Consider the following 21,802-nt stretch of genomic DNA (forward strand, 5'->3'; position numbering starts at 1 on the left):
CGGACCTGGGGGAACTGATTGATGCTCGGCTGAACGTGAGCCCACAGTGTGCCCGGGTGGCCAAGAAGGCCAACGGCATCCTGGCTTGCATCAGAAACAGTGTTACCAGCAGGAACAGGGAGGTGGTTGTCCCCCTGTACTCGGCACTGGTGAGGCCGCACCTCCGAGGGCTGTGTTCAGTTTTGGGCCCCTCACTGCAAGAGAGACATTGAGGCCCTGGAACGTGTTCAGAGGAGGGCTACGAAGCTGGTGAGGGGTCTGGAGCACAGGCCTTATGAGGAGCGGCTGAGGGAACTGGGATTGTTCAGCCTGGAGAAGTGGAGGCTCAGGGGAGAGCTTATAGCTCTCTATAACTTCCTGAAGGCAGGTTGTAGTGAGCTTGGGGTCGGCCTCTTCTCTCGTGTAATCACTGATAGAACTAGAGGGAATGGCTTCAAGCTGCGCCAGGGGAGGTTCAGGCTGGACATTCGGAAGTATTACTTCTCGGCAAGGGTAGTCAGGCACTGGAATGCACTGCCCGGGGAGGTGGTGGAGTCACCGACCATGGGGGTGTTCAGGAAACGTTTGGACGTTGCGTTGAGGGATATGATTTAGCTGGGAAGTACTGGTGATGGTTGGACTGGATGATCTTTTAGGTCTTTTCCAACCTTGATAATTCTGTGATTGTGTGAAGGAGGGAAACCCAATACTTCGGAGTGGTCATTGCATCTTAGGTCTGGGCTCAGCCCGTGCAGCAGCACCTCGGGGCTGGGGCCGAGCCCGGTGCCTGGGGCTGTGCTGCCTGCAGGAGGGCTGCGGGGCTGGGGCAGCCGGTGTGGGTGCAGCACATGGGCATGGGGGAGGGCCGGCAGCAGGGAGGGCGTTGGGCCTGAGCCCCGCTCGTGTTGGTCACAGCACAGGGGCCGCAGGGGACGCCAGGAGCGCAGAGCAGGGAGGGCCGGGCTGTGTGCAGGCCAGGGCATGAAACCTTCCCTCGGCAGCTGCTGAGCTGCTGAGCTTTTCCCCCACGTCTGCAGACTCTCCGATGAGGCTCTGCAGCAAAGCCAGCCGGGCCATCCTGATAGTGCACAAGGGGTTAGGAAAGGGCACAACTGAGCAGTCATTGAAGAGCACAAAGCAGCGAAGCACAGCACGAGCCATTGACTGCCTGCACAGATGAGCTTCTGCAGGCACCTCCGTTGGAGATCTGCGTACTGAGTGTGGGCGGAACGTGAAGGGAAAGGAGGAGAGGAGGGGAAGGAAGGCAAAGAAAGGAAAGGAAAAGAGGAGTCCAAAAGGCCAGAGCAGGAAAGGAGAAGGAAAGCTCCGTGCCGCCGGCGCCACCCGCCAGGAATCCGGGAGCGAACCCCCCCACAGGCCCGGGCCGGCCCCAGGCCGCCCTTAGCAACGGGACGGCGCAGGCGGTTGCTAGGGCCGGGGCAGGAAGTGCTTCCTGCCGGCCGAGAGCGCTTCCGGGGCAGCGCGGCGTGGCGGCGCGGAAGTTTGAATGGGGCCGGTAGGAGCGGGCTGTGTGCTGCCAGCGGGGCCGGGCCGCGGTGCGGGGCACGGAGGGATGTCGGCGGAGCAGCTCGCGGTGCTGGCGGCACGCAGAGGCGATGCGTGCGGTGCCAGCGAGTGCGGAGCTGAAGGAAGGTGAATCCATGTCCTTCCTCTGGCTGTCGGCGAGCGGGACGAGTCAGGGCTGCAGTTGTGTGTGATGGTGTTTGTTGCTGGGACCGGCTGCCCGAGCAGAATGGGGGCAGCGAGAGGGAGGCTTGACAAGCGCCCGCAGTCAGCAGCACGGCCCGTTCCTGCCCGCCTTGTTGCTGCTGTTGTGAGTCTGTTGGATGTGGAAGCTGGAGGTATTAATGGTGGGTCGTGGTTGAATCCCCCAAGAGGCCGCCCAAGGAGAGGCGCTGGATGCCAACATGGAGAGCAGAGCTTGTGTGTCCCAGGAGGCAGGCGTAGTCAGGTCCGCTTTGGAGCCTGCTGTTGTTGGCGCTGAGCTCAGGAGCCCCATCAGCGTGGTGCTGCGTGCTGCGTATGGCAGCCCGAAGAGATTCCCTTGTGGTGGAAGGGGGAGGCCGAAGGAGGCCGAAGGAGGCCGAGGGCCCTTTGCTCAGGGCCGGCTCCTCTGTGCCCTCTTGCTGGCCGGAGAGCAGGGCTGCCCGCTGGGCACAGCGAGTGCCTTCTGGCTGCCGTGCCGTGCCCTGCCCTCCAGCCCCCTCCTCATGCCATGTGGAACGCCAGTGCCAGCAGTGCCAGCAGCGCGGCCGCCATTTTAGAACCCTGGCCATGTCACAGCCGTTGCCTTGGTCACCGCTGCCCCACGCAACGCACTCGCCACTCTGAGCTCTGGCCGTCAACAGCCATGTGGGCAGCAAAGAGAGCGAGGCTGGACGATGGGCAGGATGGAGGTGGGAAGATGGAGCCGGGGACCACAGGAATGAAGAGGAAGAGGGGGCCCGCCATGACCATCGGGCAGCAGACAGGCAAGAGAGCCCGTTTCCATCACACCTGGACCAGCCCCGTGACCACCTCCGTGGAGCCCATGGAGGTGGATCCACCTCCGGACGAGCCCATGGAGGTGGATCCGCCTCCGGACGAGCCCATGGAGGTGGGTCCGCCCGCGGCACAGCTGGCCTGGCACCACACCACCGTGCCAGGCCCCGCATCAGCACCACCAGGGCTGCAGCATCGCTGGTCCAGGCGCAGGGCTCCTTACCGTCTGCGCGGCCCCCGCCCCCGGCGTTAGTCGGGAGGCTTCATTTCACATCTGCTGCTCCTCTGCGGGTCCCCGGTCCCATCTTAACCCTCCGATGTCCCATCTTAGCCCATTTTTATTGTTGTTTTCCTTGTTAATTTAGTTGTAGTGTTAGGAGTAGGTTATTGTTCATGTTTTTGGTTAGGAGTAGGTTATTGTTCGTGTTTTTGATTAGGAGTAGGTGTTACTGTTCATGTTTTAGTGTTAGGTGTAGGTTTTTTTCCTGTTTTAGAGTTAGGCTTAGGTTACTGTTGGTGTTTTATTGTTAGGTGTAGGTTTTTGTTCCTGTTTTAGAGTTAGGCTTAGGTTACTGTTCGTACTTAGGGTTAGCTGGGTTCCTACCAGCAGCTGGCAGCAAACAGCGCTCACTCGGTAAGCACACGCCTGCTTTCTCACCCGAAGACGTGAGCGCTGCTCCACGAGTGCGGAGATGTGCTGACATCTCCCAGGGATGGGATTTGCAGCTTGTGACTCTTCTGTTGCAGGTTGTCGAGGGGCAGCGCGTGAGTGGCTGTGAAATGCAATTGGGCTTCAGGAGAGCAGTCTGGAGCTGCCGTTGTAAGGTAGGTGTGCCTTACTGTAAGCGTGCTCTGAAGCAGTGCTGGTTAAGCACGGCTCACTCCTCTGTCTTCAACAGATCAGCTTTCTGCTCACTTTATTTCCGTGGCTGGCGTTGTAGAGCACAGCAGCAGCAAGGCCGCGAACACGTCCACAACCAGGTACGTGAACATGGGTAACTTTAATGGTAAGAATAACATTGCTGTGATAGTAATAGGGCAGTGGTTACGTGTGTGTGATGGAGCTCAGGGATAGGTTTAATCTTGCCTGGTAAGCTCTTCCCTTATTTGACGTCCACCCGTCCTCTCTGCTTCTCTTCCCCCACCTGCAAGTGCAGCAGTACCGAAGGCTGAGGGCTCTTTTCCTAGGCAGGCGGGCAAAGGCAACTGGAATGCAAGTTTGATGTCCCTCTTTGTTCTCGGGTCAGTAGGCCCTGGATCTCTTCCGAGCGGCTCTCTAAGTTAGCCTGGAAATGTTTGCTAGCAGGAAGTGACCCCGTCGCAGTGCCTGAGACTAACGGTGCCTTTTTCCCCCTCTCAGCAGGCAGCCTCCGTGAGAGCAGTGGAGCAGCAGGCTGTCTGCACTATGGCTGCTGAACTGCATTTCTCTCCACCTGAGATCCCTGAGCCCACACTAATGGAGAACGTGCTGCGCTACGGACTCTTGTTTGGAGCCCTTTTCCAGCTCCTGTGTGTTCTGGCCATCATCCTGCCAGTTTCCAAGTCCCCAAAGGCAGTAAGTAGCGCTGTGTGAGACTGATAGCAATGCTCAGGCAGTGGGCTGGGAGGGAGCCGTCTGTAGCTGTTGCCTACGGCAGAGTGCCCCGGCACTGCTGAGAGTGCCGCACTTGGTTCTGTCCTTCCTTCCGCACTCCAGCAGCCTTGAGGTGCCAGCTTGTCCTATCCTGCAGCTGCTGCTGCGCCCTATGAGCTGCCAGGCAGGGGGTCCACCCGATTAGCTCGGACAGCCTTGCTATAGAGGACTTCAGGCTCTGTTTTCATGGGATTTTTGGGAACTAGACAGAGGGGGAGTTTCTAATGTGCCCTGAGGTCAGGAAGGCGATTTCCAGTGCTGGTCCCCAAAGCTGCTCGGTCAGGTGACTTGAGCTCCCAAAGCCAGCTGTCAGCCAGTTGTTAGGGAGCTCCCTGACTGTGTCCCAATTGCTTCTTGTAGGACTCGGAGGGTTTTGAGTCTAAGACTTGGGAGACGGTGAAGAAACCCAAGGCGAGTGCTGCACAGCTGAGCAAGAAAGCCAAGAAGGAAAGCAAAAAGAAACGATAAGGGCTTGAGCAGTGAGGCGCAAAGGACAGCAGAATCGCTTGGAATGCTTCCTCAGAGGTGCACCAAAGGACACAGACTGCGTGGTCCTGTTTTCAGGCATGGCCGTGCTTTCCCTTTTGTGGACTGCGGAGAGGAACTAAGGAAGCTGTGTCTTTAGTCATTACCAGTATCCCGCCTATTTGATTTCCCATTGAAATGCATTTTGGTTGCATTTAGCATCTCTTTCTTGCAAATAAAAGCGAAACAAACATTTGAATAGTGGTGCTGCCTCTTTCAGTAGCTGCTCAAAAGGTGCCTGGCTCGGGCTGGCAATCGCAGGGCCATGAAGCGGTCGGCTTCACGTCCCTCCCTGGAAATGGAGCTGCTTGTCCCACGTTTCAATTGGCTGGGAGTGTGGATCTGCCTGGGGGTAGCGAGGCCCTACAGAGGGCTCTGGACAGGCTGGAGAGCTGGGCTGAAGGCAATGGGATGAGGTTCAACAAGACCAAATGCCGGGTCGTGCACTTTGGCCACAACAGCCCCAGGCAGCTCTATAGGCTTGGGTTGGAGTGGCTGGAGGACTGTGTGGAGGAAACGGACCTGGGGGAACTGATTGATGCTCGGCTGAACGTGAGCCCACAGTGTGCCCGGGTGGCCAAGAAGGCCAACGGCATCCTGGCTTGCATCAGAAACAGTGTTACCAGCAGGAACAGGGAGGTGGTTGTCCCCCTGTACTCGGCACTGGTGAGGCCGCACCTCCGAGGGCTGTGTTCAGTTTTGGGCCCCTCACTGCAAGAGAGACATTGAGGCCCTGGAACGTGTTCAGAGGAGGGCTACGAAGCTGGTGAGGGGTCTGGAGCACAGGCCTTATGAGGAGCGGCTGAGGGAACTGGGATTGTTCAGCCTGGAGAAGTGGAGGCTCAGGGGAGAGCTTATAGCTCTCTATAACTTCCTGAAGGCAGGTTGTAGTGAGCTTGGGGTCGGCCTCTTCTCTCGTGTAATCACTGATAGAACTAGAGGGAATGGCTTCAAGCTGCGCCAGGGGAGGTTCAGGCTGGACATTCGGAAGTATTACTTCTCGGCAAGGGTAGTCAGGCACTGGAATGCACTGCCCGGGGAGGTGGTGGAGTCACCGACCATGGGGGTGTTCAGGAAACGTTTGGACGTTGCGTTGAGGGATATGATTTAGCTGGGAAGTACTGGTGATGGTTGGACTGGATGATCTTTTAGGTCTTTTCCAACCTTGATAATTCTGTGATTGTGTGAAGGAGGGAAACCCAATACTTCGGAGTGGTCATTGCATCTTAGGTCTGGGCTCAGCCCGTGCAGCAGCACCTCGGGGCTGGGGCCGAGCCCGGTGCCTGGGGCTGTGCTGCCTGCAGGAGGGCTGCGGGGCTGGGGCAGCCGGTGTGGGTGCAGCACATGGGCATGGGGGAGGGCCGGCAGCAGGGAGGGCGTTGGGCCTGAGCCCCGCTCGTGTTGGTCACAGCACAGGGGCCGCAGGGGACGCCAGGAGCGCAGAGCAGGGAGGGCCGGGCTGTGTGCAGGCCAGGGCATGAAACCTTCCCTCGGCAGCTGCTGAGCTGCTGAGCTTTTCCCCCACGTCTGCAGACTCTCCGATGAGGCTCTGCAGCAAAGCCAGCCGGGCCATCCTGATAGTGCACAAGGGGTTAGGAAAGGGCACAACTGAGCAGTCATTGAAGAGCACAAAGCAGCGAAGCACAGCACGAGCCATTGACTGCCTGCACAGATGAGCTTCTGCAGGCACCTCCGTTGGAGATCTGCGTACTGAGTGTGGGCGGAACGTGAAGGGAAAGGAGGAGAGGAGGGGAAGGAAGGCAAAGAAAGGAAAGGAAAAGAGGAGTCCAAAAGGCCAGAGCAGGAAAGGAGAAGGAAAGCTCCGTGCCGCCGGCGCCACCCGCCAGGAATCCGGGAGCGAACCCCCCCACAGGCCCGGGCCGGCCCCAGGCCGCCCTTAGCAACGGGACGGCGCAGGCGGTTGCTAGGGCCGGGGCAGGGAAGTGCTTCCTGCCGGCCGAGAGCGCTTCCGGGGCAGCGCGGCGTGGCGGCGCGGAAGTTTGAATGGGGCCGGTAGGGAGCGGGCTGTGTGCTGCCAGCGGGGCCGGGCCGCGGTGCGGGGCACGGAGGGATGTCGGCGGAGCAGCTCGCGGTGCTGGCGGCACGCAGAGGCGATGCGTGCGGTGCCAGCGAGTGCGGAGCTGAAGGAAGGTGAATCCATGTCCTTCCTCTGGCTGTCGGCGAGCGGGGACGAGTCAGGGCTGCAGTTGTGTGTGATGGTGTTTGTTGCTGGGACCGGCTGCCCGAGCAGAATGGGGGCAGCGAGAGGGAGGCTTGACAAGCGCCCGCAGTCAGCAGCACGGCCCGTTCCTGCCCGCCTTGTTGCTGCTGTTGTGAGTCTGTTGGATGTGGAAGCTGGAGGTATTAATGGTGGGTCGTGGTTGAATCCCCCAAGAGGGCCGCCCAAGGAGAGGCGCTGGATGCCAACATGGAGAGCAGAGCTTGTGTGTCCCAGGAGGCAGGCGTAGTCAGGTCCGCTTTGGAGCCTGCTGTTGTTGGCGCTGAGCTCAGGAGCCCCCATCAGCGTGGTGCTGCGTGCTGCGTATGGCAAGCCCGAAGAGATTCCCTTGTGGTGGAAGGGGGAGGCCGAAGGAGGCCGAAGGAGGCCGAGGGCCCTTTGCTCAGGGCCGGCTCCTCTGTGCCCTCTTGCTGGCCGGAGAGCAGGGCTGCCCGCTGGGCACAGCGAGTGCCTTCTGGCTGCCGTGCCCTGCCCTGCCCTCCAGCCCCCTCCTCATGCCATGTGGAACGCCAGTGCCAGCAGTGCCAGCAGCAGCGGCCGCCATTTTAGAACCCTGGCCATGTCACAGCCGTTGCCTTGGTCACCGCTGCCCCCACGCAACGCACTCGCCACTCTGAGCTCTGGCCGTCAACAGCCATGTGGGCAGCAAAGAGAGCGAGGCTGGACGATGGGCAGGATGGAGGTGGGAAGATGGAGCCGGGGACCACAGGAATGAAGAGGAAGAGGGGGCCCGCCATGACCATCGGGCAGCAGACAGGCAAGAGAGCCCGTTTCCATCACACCTGGACCAGCCCCCGTGACCACCTCCGTGGAGCCCCATGGAGGTGGATCCACCTCCGGACGAGCCCATGGAGGTGGATCCGCCTCCGGACGAGCCCATGGAGGTGGGTCCGCCCGCGGCACAGCTGGCCTGGCACACACCACCGTGCCAGGCCCCGCATCAGCACCACCAGGGCTGCAGCATCGCTGGTCCAGGCGCAGGGCTCCTTACCGTCTGCGCGGCCCCCGCCCCCGGCGTTAGTCGGGAGGCTTCATTTCACATCTGCTGCTCCTCTGCGGGTCCCCGGTCCCATCTTAACCCTCCGATGTCCCATCTTAGCCCATTTTTATTGTTGTTTTCCTTGTTAATTTAGTTGTAGTGTTAGGAGTAGGTTATTGTTCATGTTTTTGGTTAGGAGTAGGTTATTGTTCGTGTTTTTGATTAGGAGTAGGTGTTACTGTTCATGTTTTAGTGTTAGGTGTAGGTTTTTTTCCTGTTTTAGAGTTAGGCTTAGGTTACTGTTGGTGTTTTATTGTTAGGTGTAGGTTTTTGTTCCTGTTTTAGAGTTAGGCTTAGGTTACTGTTCGTACTTAGGGTTAGCTGGGTTCCTACCAGCAGCTGGCAGCAAACAGCGCTCACTCGGTAAGCACACGCCTGCTTTCTCACCCGAAGACGTGAGCGCTGCTCCACGAGTGCGGAGATGTGCTGACATCTCCCAGGGATGGGATTTGCAGCTTGTGACTCTTCTGTTGCAGGTTGTCGAGGGGCAGCGCGTGAGTGGCTGTGAAATGCAATTGGGCTTCAGGAGAGCAGTCTGGAGCTGCCGTTGTAAGGTAGGTGTGCCTTACTGTAAGCGTGCTCTGAAGCAGTGCTGGTTAAGCACGGCTCACTCCTCTGTCTTCAACAGATCAGCTTTCTGCTCACTTTATTTCCGTGGCTGGCGTTGTAGAGCACAGCAGCAGCAAGGCCGCGAACACGTCCACAACCAGGTACGTGAACATGGGTAACTTTAATGGTAAGAATAACATTGCTGTGATAGTAATAGGGCAGTGGTTACGTGTGTGTGATGGAGCTCAGGGATAGGTTTAATCTTGCCTGGTAAGCTCTTCCCTTATTTGACGTCCACCCGTCCTCTCTGCTTCTCTTCCCCCACCTGCAAGTGCAGCAGTACCGAAGGCTGAGGGCTCTTTTCCTAGGCAGGCGGGCAAAGGCAACTGGAATGCAAGTTTGATGTCCCTCTTTGTTCTCGGGTCAGTAGGCCCTGGATCTCTTCCGAGCGGCTCTCTAAGTTAGCCTGGAAATGTTTGCTAGCAGGAAGTGACCCCGTCGCAGTGCCTGAGACTAACGGTGCCTTTTTCCCCCTCTCAGCAGGCAGCCTCCGTGAGAGCAGTGGAGCAGCAGGCTGTCTGCACTATGGCTGCTGAACTGCATTTCTCTCCACCTGAGATCCCTGAGCCCACACTAATGGAGAACGTGCTGCGCTACGGACTCTTGTTTGGAGCCCTTTTCCAGCTCCTGTGTGTTCTGGCCATCATCCTGCCAGTTTCCAAGTCCCCAAAGGCAGTAAGTAGCGCTGTGTGAGACTGATAGCAATGCTCAGGCAGTGGGCTGGGAGGGAGCCGTCTGTAGCTGTTGCCTACGGCAGAGTGCCCCGGCACTGCTGAGAGTGCCGCACTTGGTTCTGTCCTTCCTTCCGCACTCCAGCAGCCTTGAGGTGCCAGCTTGTCCTATCCTGCAGCTGCTGCTGCGCCCTATGAGCTGCCAGGCAGGGGGTCCACCCGATTAGCTCGGACAGCCTTGCTATAGAGGACTTCAGGCTCTGTTTTCATGGGATTTTTGGGAACTAGACAGAGGGGGAGTTTCTAATGTGCCCTGAGGTCAGGAAGGCGATTTCCAGTGCTGGTCCCCAAAGCTGCTCGGTCAGGTGACTTGAGCTCCCAAAGCCAGCTGTCAGCCAGTTGTTAGGGAGCTCCCTGACTGTGTCCCAATTGCTTCTTGTAGGACTCGGAGGGTTTTGAGTCTAAGACTTGGGAGACGGTGAAGAAACCCAAGGCGAGTGCTGCACAGCTGAGCAAGAAAGCCAAGAAGGAAAGCAAAAAGAAACGATAAGGGCTTGAGCAGTGAGGCGCAAAGGACAGCAGAATCGCTTGGAATGCTTCCTCAGAGGTGCACCAAAGGACACAGACTGCGTGGTCCTGTTTTCAGGCATGGCCGTGCTTTCCCTTTTGTGGACTGCGGAGAGGAACTAAGGAAGCTGTGTCTTTAGTCATTACCAGTATCCCGCCTATTTGATTTCCCATTGAAATGCATTTTGGTTGCATTTAGCATCTCTTTCTTGCAAATAAAAGCGAAACAAACATTTGAATAGTGGTGCTGCCTCTTTCAGTAGCTGCTCAAAAGGTGCCTGGCTCGGGCTGGCAATCGCAGGGCCATGAAGCGGTCGGCTTCACGTCCCTCCCTGGAAATGGAGCTGCTTGTCCCACGTTTCAATTGGCTGGGAGTGTGGATCTGCCTGGGGGTAGCGAGGCCCTACAGAGGGCTCTGGACAGGCTGGAGAGCTGGGCTGAAGGCAATGGGATGAGGTTCAACAAGACCAAATGCCGGGTCGTGCACTTTGGCCACAACAGCCCCAGGCAGCTCTATAGGCTTGGGTTGGAGTGGCTGGAGGACTGTGTGGAGGAAACGGACCTGGGGGAACTGATTGATGCTCGGCTGAACGTGAGCCCACAGTGTGCCCGGGTGGCCAAGAAGGCCAACGGCATCCTGGCTTGCATCAGAAACAGTGTTACCAGCAGGAACAGGGAGGTGGTTGTCCCCCCTGTACTCGGCACTGGTGAGGCCGCACCTCCCGAGGGCTGTGTTCAGTTTTGGGCCCCTCACTGCAAGAGAGACATTGAGGCCCTGGAACGTGTTCAGAGGAGGGCTACGAAGCTGGTGAGGGGTCTGGAGCACAGGCCTTATGAGGAGCGGCTGAGGGAACTGGGATTGTTCAGCCTGGAGAAGTGGAGGCTCAGGGGAGAGCTTATAGCTCTCTATAACTTCCTGAAGGCAGGTTGTAGTGAGCTTGGGGTCGGCCTCTTCTCTCGTGTAATCACTGATAGAACTAGAGGGAATGGCTTCAAGCTGCGCCAGGGGAGGTTCAGGCTGGACATTCGGAAGTATTACTTCTCGGCAAGGGTAGTCAGGCACTGGAATGCACTGCCCGGGGAGGTGGTGGAGTCACCGACCATGGGGGTGTTCAGGAAACGTTTGGACGTTGCGTTGAGGGATATGATTTAGCTGGGAAGTACTGGTGATGGTTGGACTGGATGATCTTTTAGGTCTTTTCCAACCTTGATAATTCTGTGATTGTGTGAAGGAGGGAAACCCAATACTTCGGAGTGGTCATTGCATCTTAGGTCTGGGCTCAGCCCGTGCAGCAGCACCTCGGGGCTGGGGCCGAGCCCGGTGCCTGGGGCTGTGCTGCCTGCAGGAGGGCTGCGGGGCTGGGGCAGCCGGTGTGGGTGCAGCACATGGGCATGGGGGAGGGCCGGCAGCAGGGAGGGCGTTGGGCCTGAGCCCCGCTCGTGTTGGTCACAGCACAGGGGCCGCAGGGGACGCCAGGAGCGCAGAGCAGGGAGGGCCGGGCTGTGTGCAGGCCAGGGCATGAAACCTTCCCTCGGCAGCTGCTGAGCTGCTGAGCTTTTCCCCCACGTCTGCAGACTCTCCGATGAGGCTCTGCAGCAAAGCCAGCCGGGCCATCCTGATAGTGCACAAGGGGTTAGGAAAGGGCACAACTGAGCAGTCATTGAAGAGCACAAAGCAGCGAAGCACAGCACGAGCCATTGACTGCCTGCACAGATGAGCTTCTGCAGGCACCTCCGTTGGAGATCTGCGTACTGAGTGTGGGCGGAACGTGAAGGGAAAGGAGGAGAGGAGGGGAAGGAAGGCAAAGAAAGGAAAGGAAAAGAGGAGTCCAAAAGGCCAGAGCAGGAAAGGAGAAGGAAAGCTCCGTGCCGCCGGCGCCACCCGCCAGGAATCCGGGAGCGAACCCCCCCACAGGCCCGGGCCGGCCCCAGGCCGCCCTTAGCAACGGGACGGCGCAGGCGGTTGCTAGGGCCGGGGCAGGAAGTGCTTCCTGCCGGCCGAGAGCGCTTCCGGGGCAGCGCGGCGTGGCGGCGCGGAAGTTTGAATGGGGCCGGTAGGAGCGGGCTGTGTGCTGCCAGCGGGGCCGGGCCGCGGTGCGGGGCACGGAGGGATGTCGGCGGAGCAGCTCGCGGTGCTGGCGGCACGCAGAGGCGATGCGTGCGGTGCCAGCGAGTGCGGAGCTGAAGGAAGGTGAATCCATGTCCTTCCTCTGGCTGTCGGCGAGCGGGACGAGTCAGGGCTGCAGTTGTGTGTGATGGTGTTTGTTGCTGGGACCGGCTGCCCGAGCAGAATGGGGGCAGCGAGAGGGAGGCTTGACAAGCGCCCGCAGTCAGCAGCACGGCCCGTTCCTGCCCGCCTTGTTGCTGCTGTTGTGAGTCTGTTGGATGTGGAAGCTGGAGGTATTAATGGTGGGTCGTGGTTGAATCCCCCAAGAGGCCGCCCAAGGAGAGGCGCTGGATGCCAACATGGAGAGCAGAGCTTGTGTGTCCCAGGAGGCAGGCGTAGTCAGGTCCGCTTTGGAGCCTGCTGTTGTTGGCGCTGAGCTCAGGAGCCCCATCAGCGTGGTGCTGCGTGCTGCGTATGGCAGCCCGAAGAGATTCCCTTGTGGTGGAAGGGGGAGGCCGAAGGAGGCCGAAGGAGGCCGAGGGCCCTTTGCTCAGGGCCGGCTCCTCTGTGCCCTCTTGCTGGCCGGAGAGCAGGGCTGCCCGCTGGGCACAGCGAGTGCCTTCTGGCTGCCGTGCCGTGCCCTGCCCTCCAGCCCCCTCCTCATGCCATGTGGAACGCCAGTGCCAGCAGTGCCAGCAGCGCGGCCGCCATTTTAGAACCCTGGCCATGTCACAGCCGTTGCCTTGGTCACCGCTGCCCCACGCAACGCACTCGCCTCTCTGAGCTCTGGCCGTCAACAGCCATGTGGGCAGCAAAGAGAGCGAGGCTGGACGATGGGCAGGATGGAGGTGGGAAGATGGAGCCGGGGACCACAGGAATGAAGAGGAAGAGGGGGCCCGCCATGACCATCGGGCAGCAGACAGGCAAGAGAGCCCGTTTCCATCACACCTGGACCAGCCCCGTGACCACCTCCGTGGAGCCCATGGAGGTGGATCCACCTCCGGACGAGCCCATGGAGGTGGATCCGCCTCCGGACGAGCCCATGGAGGTGGGTCCGCCCGCGGCACAGCTGGCCTGGCACCACACCACCGTGCCAGGCCCCGCATCAGCACCACCAGGGCTGCAGCATCGCTGGTCCAGGCGCAGGGCTCCTTACCGTCTGCGCGGCCCCCGCCCCCGGCGTTAGTCGGGAGGCTTCATTTCACATCTGCTGCTCCTCTGCGGGTCCCCGGTCCCATCTTAACCCTCCGATGTCCCATCTTAGCCCATTTTTATTGTTGTTTTCCTTGTTAATTTAGTTGTAGTGTTAGGAGTAGGTTATTGTTCATGTTTTTGGTTAGGAGTAGGTTATTGTTCGTGTTTTTGATTAGGAGTAGGTGTTACTGTTCATGTTTTAGTGTTAGGTGTAGGTTTTTTTCCTGTTTTAGAGTTAGGCTTAGGTTACTGTTGGTGTTTTATTGTTAGGTGTAGGTTTTTGTTCCTGTTTTAGAGTTAGGCTTAGGTTACTGTTCGTACTTAGGGTTAGCTGGGTTCCTACCAGCAGCTGGCAGCAAACAGCGCTCACTCGGTAAGCACACGCCTGCTTTCTCACCCGAAGACGTGAGCGCTGCTCCACGAGTGCGGAGATGTGCTGACATCTCCCAGGGATGGGATTTGCAGCTTGTGACTCTTCTGTTGCAGGTTGTCGAGGGGCAGCGCGTGAGTGGCTGTGAAATGCAATTGGGCTTCAGGAGAGCAGTCTGGAGCTGCCGTTGTAAGGTAGGTGTGCCTTACTGTAAGCGTGCTCTGAAGCAGTGCTGGTTAAGCACGGCTCACTCCTCTGTCTTCAACAGATCAGCTTTCTGCTCACTTTATTTCCGTGGCTGGCGTTGTAGAGCACAGCAGCAGCAAGGCCGCGAACACGTCCACAACCAGGTACGTGAACATGGGTAACTTTAATGGTAAGAATAACATTGCTGTGATAGTAATAGGGCAGTGGTTACGTGTGTGTGATGGAGCTCAGGGATAGGTTTAATCTTGCCTGGTAAGCTCTTCCCTTATTTGACGTCCACCCGTCCTCTCTGCTTCTCTTCCCCCACCTGCAAGTGCAGCAGTACCGAAGGCTGAGGGCTCTTTTCCTAGGCAGGCGGGCAAAGGCAACTGGAATGCAAGTTTGATGTCCCTCTTTGTTCTCGGGTCAGTAGGCCCTGGATCTCTTCCGAGCGGCTCTCTAAGTTAGCCTGGAAATGTTTGCTAGCAGGAAGTGACCCCGTCGCAGTGCCTGAGACTAACGGTGCCTTTTTCCCCCTCTCAGCAGGCAGCCTCCGTGAGAGCAGTGGAGCAGCAGGCTGTCTGCACTATGGCTGCTGAACTGCATTTCTCTCCACCTGAGATCCCTGAGCCCACACTAATGGAGAACGTGCTGCGCTACGGACTCTTGTTTGGAGCCCTTTTCCAGCTCCTGTGTGTTCTGGCCATCATCCTGCCAGTTTCCAAGTCCCCAAAGGCAGTAAGTAGCGCTGTGTGAGACTGATAGCAATGCTCAGGCAGTGGGCTGGGAGGGAGCCGTCTGTAGCTGTTGCCTACGGCAGAGTGCCCCGGCACTGCTGAGAGTGCCGCACTTGGTTCTGTCCTTCCTTCCGCACTCCAGCAGCCTTGAGGTGCCAGCTTGTCCTATCCTGCAGCTGCTGCTGCGCCCTATGAGCTGCCAGGCAGGGGGTCCACCCGATTAGCTCGGACAGCCTTGCTATAGAGGACTTCAGGCTCTGTTTTCATGGGATTTTTGGGAACTAGACAGAGGGGGAGTTTCTAATGTGCCCTGAGGTCAGGAAGGCGATTTCCAGTGCTGGTCCCCAAAGCTGCTCGGTCAGGTGACTTGAGCTCCCAAAGCCAGCTGTCAGCCAGTTGTTAGGGAGCTCCCTGACTGTGTCCCAATTGCTTCTTGTAGGACTCGGAGGGTTTTGAGTCTAAGACTTGGGAGACGGTGAAGAAACCCAAGGCGAGTGCTGCACAGCTGAGCAAGAAAGCCAAGAAGGAAAGCAAAAAGAAACGATAAGGGCTTGAGCAGTGAGGCGCAAAGGACAGCAGAATCGCTTGGAATGCTTCCTCAGAGGTGCACCAAAGGACACAGACTGCGTGGTCCTGTTTTCAGGCATGGCCGTGCTTTCCCTTTTGTGGACTGCGGAGAGGAACTAAGGAAGCTGTGTCTTTAGTCATTACCAGTATCCCGCCTATTTGATTTCCCATTGAAATGCATTTTGGTTGCATTTAGCATCTCTTTCTTGCAAATAAAAGCGAAACAAACATTTGAATAGTGGTGCTGCCTCTTTCAGTAGCTGCTCAAAAGGTGCCTGGCTCGGGCTGGCAATCGCAGGGCCATGAAGCGGTCGGCTTCACGTCCCTCCCTGGAAATGGAGCTGCTTGTCCCACGTTTCAATTGGCTGGGAGTGTGGATCTGCCTGGGGGTAGCGAGGCCCTACAGAGGGCTCTGGACAGGCTGGAGAGCTGGGCTGAAGGCAATGGGATGAGGTTCAACAAGACCAAATGCCGGGTCGTGCACTTTGGCCACAACAGCCCCAGGCAGCTCTATAGGCTTGGGTTGGAGTGGCTGGAGGACTGTGTGGAGGAAACGGACCTGGGGGAACTGATTGATGCTCGGCTGAACGTGAGCCCACAGTGTGCCCGGGTGGCCAAGAAGGCCAACGGCATCCTGGCTTGCATCAGAAACAGTGTTACCAGCAGGAACAGGGAGGTGGTTGTCCCCCTGTACTCGGCACTGGTGAGGCCGCACCTCCGAGGGCTGTGTTCAGTTTTGGGCCCCTCACTGCAAGAGAGACATTGAGGCCCTGGAACGTGTTCAGAGGAGGGCTACGAAGCTGGTGAGGGGTCTGGAGCACAGGCCTTATGAGGAGCGGCTGAGGGAACTGGGATTGTTCAGCCTGGAGAAGTGGAGGCTCAGGGGAGAGCTTATAGCTCTCTATAACTTCCTGAAGGCAGGTTGTAGTGAGCTTGGGGTCGGCCTCTTCTCTCGTGTAATCACTGATAGAACTAGAGGGAATGGCTTCAAGCTGCGCCAGGGGAGGTTCAGGCTGGACATTCGGAAGTATTACTTCTCGGCAAGGGTAGTCAGGCACTGGAATGCACTGCCCGGGGAGGTGGTGGAGTCACCGACCATGGGGGTGTTCAGGAAACGTTTGGACGTTGCGTTGAGGGATATGATTTAGCTGGGAAGTACTGGTGATGGTTGGACTGGATGATCTTTTAGGTCTTTTCCAACCTTGATAATTCTGTGATTGTGTGAAGGAGGGAAACCCAATACTTCGGAGTGGTCATTGCATCTTAGGTCTGGGCTCAGCCCGTGCAGCAGCACCTCGGGGCTGGGGCCGAGCCCGGTGCCTGGGGCTGTGCTGCCTGCAGGAGGGCTGCGGGGCTGGGGCAGCCGGTGTGGGTGCAGCACATGGGCATGGGGGAGGGCCGGCAGCAGGGAGGGCGTTGGGCCTGAGCCCCGCTCGTGTTGGTCACAGCACAGGGGCCGCAGGGGACGCCAGGAGCGCAGAGCAGGGAGGGCCGGGCTGTGTGCAGGCCAGGGCATGAAACCTTCCCTCGGCAGCTGCTGAGCTGCTGAGCTTTTCCCCCACGTCTGCAGACTCTCCGATGAGGCTCTGCAGCAAAGCCAGCCGGGCCATCCTGATAGTGCACAAGGGGTTAGGAAAGGGCACAACTGAGCAGTCATTGAAGAGCACAAAGCAGCGAAGCACAGCACGAGCCATTGACTGCCTGCACAGATGAGCTTCTGCAGGCACCTCCGTTGGAGATCTGCGTACTGAGTGTGGGCGGAACGTGAAGGGAAAGGAGAGGAGGGGAAGGAAGGCAAAGAAAGGAAAGGAAAAGAGGAGTCCAAAAGGCCAGAGCAGGAAAGGAGAAGGAAAGCTCCGTGCCGCCGGCGCCACCCGCCAGGAATCCGGGAGCGAACCCCCCCACAGGCCCGGGCCGGCCCCAGGCCGCCCTTAGCAACGGGACGGCGCAGGCGGTTGCTAGGGCCGGGGCAGGAAGTGCTTCCTGCCGGCCGAGAGCGCTTCCGGGGCAGCGCGGCGTGGCGGCGCGGAAGTTTGAATGGGGCCGGTAGGAGCGGGCTGTGTGCTGCCAGCGGGGCCGGGCCGCGGTGCGGGGCACGGAGGGATGTCGGCGGAGCAGCTCGCGGTGCTGGCGGCACGCAGAGGCGATGCGTGCGGTGCCAGCGAGTGCGGAGCTGAAGGAAGGTGAATCCATGTCCTTCCTCTGGCTGTCGGCGAGCGGGACGAGTCAGGGCTGCAGTTGTGTGTGATGGTGTTTGTTGCTGGGACCGGCTGCCCGAGCAGAATGGGGGCAGCGAGAGGGAGGCTTGACAAGCGCCCGCAGTCAGCAGCACGGCCCGTTCCTGCCCGCCTTGTTGCTGCTGTTGTGAGTCTGTTGGATGTGGAAGCTGGAGGTATTAATGGTGGGTCGTGGTTGAATCCCCCAAGAGGCCGCCCAAGGAGAGGCGCTGGATGCCAACATGGAGAGCAGAGCTTGTGTGTCCCAGGAGGCAGGCGTAGTCAGGTCCGCTTTGGAGCCTGCTGTTGTTGGCGCTGAGCTCAGGAGCCCCATCAGCGTGGTGCTGCGTGCTGCGTATGGCAGCCCGAAGAGATTCCCTTGTGGTGGAAGGGGGAGGCCGAAGGAGGCCGAAGGAGGCCGAGGGCCCTTTGCTCAGGGCCGGCTCCTCTGTGCCCTCTTGCTGGCCGGAGAGCAGGGCTGCCCGCTGGGCACAGCGAGTGCCTTCTGGCTGCCGTGCCGTGCCCTGCCCTCCAGCCCCCTCCTCATGCCATGTGGAGCGCCAGTGCCAGCAGTGCCAGCAGCGCGGCCGCCATTTTAGAACCCTGGCCATGTCACAGCCGTTGCCTTGGTCACCGCTGCCCCACGCAACGCACTCGCCACTCTGAGCTCTGGCCGTCAACAGCCATGTGGGCAGCAAAGAGAGCGAGGCTGGACGATGGGCAGGATGGAGGTGGGAAGATGGAGCCGGGGACCACAGGAATGAAGAGGAAGAGGGGGCCCGCCATGACCATCGGGCAGCAGACAGGCAAGAGAGCCCGTTTCCATCACACCTGGACCAGCCCCGTGACCACCTCCGTGGAGCCCATGGAGGTGGATCCACCTCCGGACGAGCCCATGGAGGTGGATCCGCCTCCGGACGAGCCCATGGAGGTGGGTCCGCCCGCGGCACAGCTGGCCTGGCACCACACCACCGTGCCAGGCCCCGCATCAGCACCACCAGGGCTGCAGCATCGCTGGTCCAGGCGCAGGGCTCCTTACCGTCTGCGCGGCCCCCGCCCCCGGCGTTAGTCGGGAGGCTTCATTTCACATCTGCTGCTCCTCTGCGGGTCCCCGGTCCCATCTTAACCCTCCGATGTCCCATCTTAGCCCATTTTTATTGTTGTTTTCCTTGTTAATTTAGTTGTAGTGTTAGGAGTAGGTTATTGTTCATGTTTTTGGTTAGGAGTAGGTTATTGTTCGTGTTTTTGATTAGGAGTAGGTGTTACTGTTCATGTTTTAGTGTTAGGTGTAGGTTTTTTTCCTGTTTTAGAGTTAGGCTTAGGTTACTGTTGGTGTTTTATTGTTAGGTGTAGGTTTTTGTTCCTGTTTTAGAGTTAGGCTTAGGTTACTGTTCGTACTTAGGGTTAGCTGGGTTCCTACCAGCAGCTGGCAGCAAACAGCGCTCACTCGGTAAGCACACGCCTGCTTTCTCACCCGAAGACGTGAGCGCTGCTCCACGAGTGCGGAGATGTGCTGACATCTCCCAGGGATGGGATTTGCAGCTTGTGACTCTTCTGTTGCAGGTTGTCGAGGGGCAGCGCGTGAGTGGCTGTGAAATGCAATTGGGCTTCAGGAGAGCAGTCTGGAGCTGCCGTTGTAAGGTAGGTGTGCCTTACTGTAAGCGTGCTCTGAAGCAGTGCTGGTTAAGCACGGCTCACTCCTCTGTCTTCAACAGATCAGCTTTCTGCTCACTTTATTTCCGTGGCTGGCGTTGTAGAGCACAGCAGCAGCAAGGCCGCGAACACGTCCACAACCAGGTACGTGAACATGGGTAACTTTAATGGTAAGAATAACATTGCTGTGATAGTAATAGGGCAGTGGTTACGTGTGTGTGATGGAGCTCAGGGATAGGTTTAATCTTGCCTGGTAAGCTCTTCCCTTATTTGACGTCCACCCGTCCTCTCTGCTTCTCTTCCCCCACCTGCAAGTGCAGCAGTACCGAAGGCTGAGGGCTCTTTTCCTAGGCAGGCGGGCAAAGGCAACTGGAATGCAAGTTTGATGTCCCTCTTTGTTCTCGGGTCAGTAGGCCCTGGATCTCTTCCGAGCGGCTCTCTAAGTTAGCCTGGAAATGTTTGCTAGCAGGAAGTGACCCCGTCGCAGTGCCTGAGACTAACGGTGCCTTTTTCCCCCTCTCAGCAGGCAGCCTCCGTGAGAGCAGTGGAGCAGCAGGCTGTCTGCACTATGGCTGCTGAACTGCATTTCTCTCCACCTGAGATCCCTGAGCCCACACTAATGGAGAACGTGCTGCGCTACGGACTCTTGTTTGGAGCCCTTTTCCAGCTCCTGTGTGTTCTGGCCATCATCCTGCCAGTTTCCAAGTCCCCAAAGGCAGTAAGTAGCGCTGTGTGAGACTGATAGCAATGCTCAGGCAGTGGGCTGGGAGGGAGCCGTCTGTAGCTGTTGCCTACGGCAGAGTGCCCCGGCACTGCTGAGAGTGCCGCACTTGGTTCTGTCCTTCCTTCCGCACTCCAGCAGCCTTGAGGTGCCAGCTTGTCCTATCCTGCAGCTGCTGCTGCGCCCTATGAGCTGCCAGGCAGGGGGTCCACCCGATTAGCTCGGACAGCCTTGCTATAGAGGACTTCAGGCTCTGTTTTCATGGGATTTTTGGGAACTAGACAGAGGGGGAGTTTCTAATGTGCCCTGAGGTCAGGAAGGCGATTTCCAGTGCTGGTCCCCAAAGCTGCTCGGTCAGGTGACTTGAGCTCCCAAAGCCAGCTGTCAGCCAGTTGTTAGGGAGCTCCCTGACTGTGTCCCAATTGCTTCTTGTAGGACTCGGAGGGTTTTGAGTCTAAGACTTGGGAGACGGTGAAGAAACCCAAGGCGAGTGCTGCACAGCTGAGCAAGAAAGCCAAGAAGGAAAGCAAAAAGAAACGATAAGGGCTTGAGCAGTGAGGCGCAAAGGACAGCAGAATCGCTTGGAATGCTTCCTCAGAGGTGCACCAAAGGACACAGACTGCGTGGTCCTGTTTTCAGGCATGGCCGTGCTTTCCCTTTTGTGGACTGCGGAGAGGAACTAAGGAAGCTGTGTCTTTAGTCATTACCAGTATCCCGCCTATTTGATTTCCCATTGAAATGCATTTTGGTTGCATTTAGCATCTCTTTCTTGCAAATAAAAGCGAAACAAACATTTGAATAGTGGTGCTGCCTCTTTCAGTAGCTGCTCAAAAGGTGCCTGGCTCGGGCTGGCAATCGCAGGGCCATGAAGCGGTCGGCTTCACGTCCCTCCCTGGAAATGGAGCTGCTTGTCCCACGTTTCAATTGGCTGGGAGTGTGGATCTGCCTGGGGGTAGCGAGGCCCTACAGAGGGCTCTGGACAGGCTGGAGAGCTGGGCTGAAGGCAATGGGATGAGGTTCAACAAGACCAAATGCCGGGTCGTGCACTTTGGCCACAACAGCCCCAGGCAGCTCTATAGGCTTGGGTTGGAGTGGCTGGAGGACTGTGTGGAGGAAACGGACCTGGGGGAACTGATTGATGCTCGGCTGAACGTGAGCCCACAGTGTGCCCGGGTGGCCAAGAAGGCCAACGGCATCCTGGCTTGCATCAGAAACAGTGTTACCAGCAGGAACAGGGAGGTGGTTGTCCCCCTGTACTCGGCACTGGTGAGGCCGCACCTCCGAGGGCTGTGTTCAGTTTTGGGCCCCTCACTGCAAGAGAGACATTGAGGCCCTGGAACGTGTTCAGAGGAGGGCTACGAAGCTGGTGAGGGGTCTGGAGCACAGGCCTTATGAGGAGCGGCTGAGGGAACTGGGATTGTTCAGCCTGGAGAAGTGGAGGCTCAGGGGAGAGCTTATAGCTCTCTATAACTTCCTGAAGGCAGGTTGTAGTGAGCTTGGGGTCGGCCTCTTCTCTCGTGTAATCACTGATAGAACTAGAGGGAATGGCTTCAAGCTGCGCCAGGGGAGGTTCAGGCTGGACATTCGGAAGTATTACTTCTCGGCAAGGGTAGTCAGGCACTGGAATGCACTGCCCGGGGAGGTGGTGGAGTCACCGACCATGGGGGTGTTCAGGAAACGTTTGGACGTTGCGTTGAGGGATATGATTTAGCTGGGAAGTACTGGTGATGGTTGGACTGGATGATCTTTTAGGTCTTTTCCAACCTTGATAATTCTGTGATTGTGTGAAGGAGGGAAACCCAATACTTCGGAGTGGTCATTGCATCTTAGGTCTGGGCTCAGCCCGTGCAGCAGCACCTCGGGGCTGGGGCCGAGCCCGGTGCCTGGGGCTGTGCTGCCTGCAGGAGGGCTGCGGGGCTGGGGCAGCCGGTGTGGGTGCAGCACATGGGCATGGGGGAGGGCCGGCAGCAGGGAGGGCGTTGGGCCTGAGCCCCGCTCGTGTTGGTCACAGCACAGGGGCCGCAGGGGACGCCAGGAGCGCAGAGCAGGGAGGGCCGGGCTGTGTGCAGGCCAGGGCATGAAACCTTCCCTCGGCAGCTGCTGAGCTGCTGAGCTTTTCCCCCACGTCTGCAGACTCTCCGATGAGGCTCTGCAGCAAAGCCAGCCGGGCCATCCTGATAGTGCACAAGGGGTTAGGAAAGGGCACAACTGAGCAGTCATTGAAGAGCACAAAGCAGCGAAGCACAGCACGAGCCATTGACTGCCTGCACAGATGAGCTTCTGCAGG

The 21,802-nt window shown here is 58.5% G+C and overlaps 4 protein-coding genes across 27 annotated transcripts; all 4 read left to right on the forward strand.

Annotated features, from left to right (window-relative positions):
• Positions 1-1,447: 1,447 nt before the first annotated feature.
• Positions 1,448-4,832, forward strand: LOC140261568 (protein MANBAL-like). Of its 7 annotated transcripts, XM_072355110.1 has the most exons (6): positions 1,448-1,495; positions 3,229-3,306; positions 3,381-3,462; positions 3,639-3,723; positions 3,842-4,036; positions 4,475-4,832. In XM_072355110.1, exons 5-6 carry the CDS (start codon positions 3,887-3,889, stop codon positions 4,580-4,582), a joined length of 258 nt encoding a protein of 85 aa, XP_072211211.1. In that variant the 5' UTR covers positions 1,448-1,495; positions 3,229-3,306; positions 3,381-3,462; positions 3,639-3,723; positions 3,842-3,886; the 3' UTR covers positions 4,583-4,832. The 7 variants fall into 7 exon arrangements, with proteins under 7 accessions (XP_072211211.1, XP_072211213.1, XP_072211209.1 ...); XM_072355112.1 differs by lacking the exon at positions 3,639-3,723 and having other exon boundaries at positions 3,845-4,036; XM_072355108.1 differs by lacking the exon at positions 3,639-3,723 and having other exon boundaries at positions 1,454-1,495.
• A 1,772-nt stretch (positions 4,833-6,604) lies between these two features.
• On the forward strand, positions 6,605-9,997 carry LOC140261463 (protein MANBAL-like). 6 transcript variants are annotated; one of them, XM_072354914.1, is made up of 6 exons: positions 6,605-6,652; positions 8,394-8,471; positions 8,546-8,627; positions 8,804-8,888; positions 9,007-9,201; positions 9,640-9,997. In XM_072354914.1, the coding sequence occupies exons 5-6, from the start codon at positions 9,052-9,054 to the stop codon at positions 9,745-9,747; spliced, it is 258 nt and encodes an 85-aa protein (XP_072211015.1). In that variant the 5' UTR covers positions 6,605-6,652; positions 8,394-8,471; positions 8,546-8,627; positions 8,804-8,888; positions 9,007-9,051; the 3' UTR covers positions 9,748-9,997. The 6 variants fall into 6 exon arrangements, with proteins under 6 accessions (XP_072211015.1, XP_072211016.1, XP_072211014.1 ...); XM_072354915.1 differs by lacking the exon at positions 8,804-8,888 and having other exon boundaries at positions 9,010-9,201; XM_072354913.1 differs by lacking the exon at positions 8,804-8,888 and having other exon boundaries at positions 6,611-6,652.
• Positions 9,998-11,770: 1,773 nt separating this feature from the next.
• On the forward strand, positions 11,771-15,155 carry LOC140261567 (protein MANBAL-like). Of its 7 annotated transcripts, XM_072355102.1 has the most exons (6): positions 11,771-11,818; positions 13,552-13,629; positions 13,704-13,785; positions 13,962-14,046; positions 14,165-14,359; positions 14,798-15,155. In XM_072355102.1, the coding sequence occupies exons 5-6, from the start codon at positions 14,210-14,212 to the stop codon at positions 14,903-14,905; spliced, it is 258 nt and encodes an 85-aa protein (XP_072211203.1). In that variant the 5' UTR covers positions 11,771-11,818; positions 13,552-13,629; positions 13,704-13,785; positions 13,962-14,046; positions 14,165-14,209; the 3' UTR covers positions 14,906-15,155. The 7 variants fall into 7 exon arrangements, with proteins under 7 accessions (XP_072211203.1, XP_072211205.1, XP_072211201.1 ...); XM_072355104.1 differs by lacking the exon at positions 13,962-14,046 and having other exon boundaries at positions 14,168-14,359; XM_072355100.1 differs by lacking the exon at positions 13,962-14,046 and having other exon boundaries at positions 11,777-11,818.
• A 1,768-nt stretch (positions 15,156-16,923) lies between these two features.
• Positions 16,924-20,308, forward strand: LOC140261570 (protein MANBAL-like). Of its 7 annotated transcripts, XM_072355118.1 has the most exons (6): positions 16,924-16,971; positions 18,705-18,782; positions 18,857-18,938; positions 19,115-19,199; positions 19,318-19,512; positions 19,951-20,308. In XM_072355118.1, the coding sequence occupies exons 5-6, from the start codon at positions 19,363-19,365 to the stop codon at positions 20,056-20,058; spliced, it is 258 nt and encodes an 85-aa protein (XP_072211219.1). In that variant the 5' UTR covers positions 16,924-16,971; positions 18,705-18,782; positions 18,857-18,938; positions 19,115-19,199; positions 19,318-19,362; the 3' UTR covers positions 20,059-20,308. The 7 variants fall into 7 exon arrangements, with proteins under 7 accessions (XP_072211219.1, XP_072211221.1, XP_072211217.1 ...); XM_072355120.1 differs by lacking the exon at positions 19,115-19,199 and having other exon boundaries at positions 19,321-19,512; XM_072355116.1 differs by lacking the exon at positions 19,115-19,199 and having other exon boundaries at positions 16,930-16,971.
• The last annotated feature ends 1,494 nt before the right edge of the window (positions 20,309-21,802 follow it).

This window comes from Excalfactoria chinensis, chromosome 21 (genome assembly GCF_039878825.1).
Source record: "Excalfactoria chinensis isolate bCotChi1 chromosome 21, bCotChi1.hap2, whole genome shotgun sequence".
Lineage (NCBI taxonomy): Eukaryota > Metazoa > Chordata > Aves > Galliformes > Phasianidae > Excalfactoria > Excalfactoria chinensis.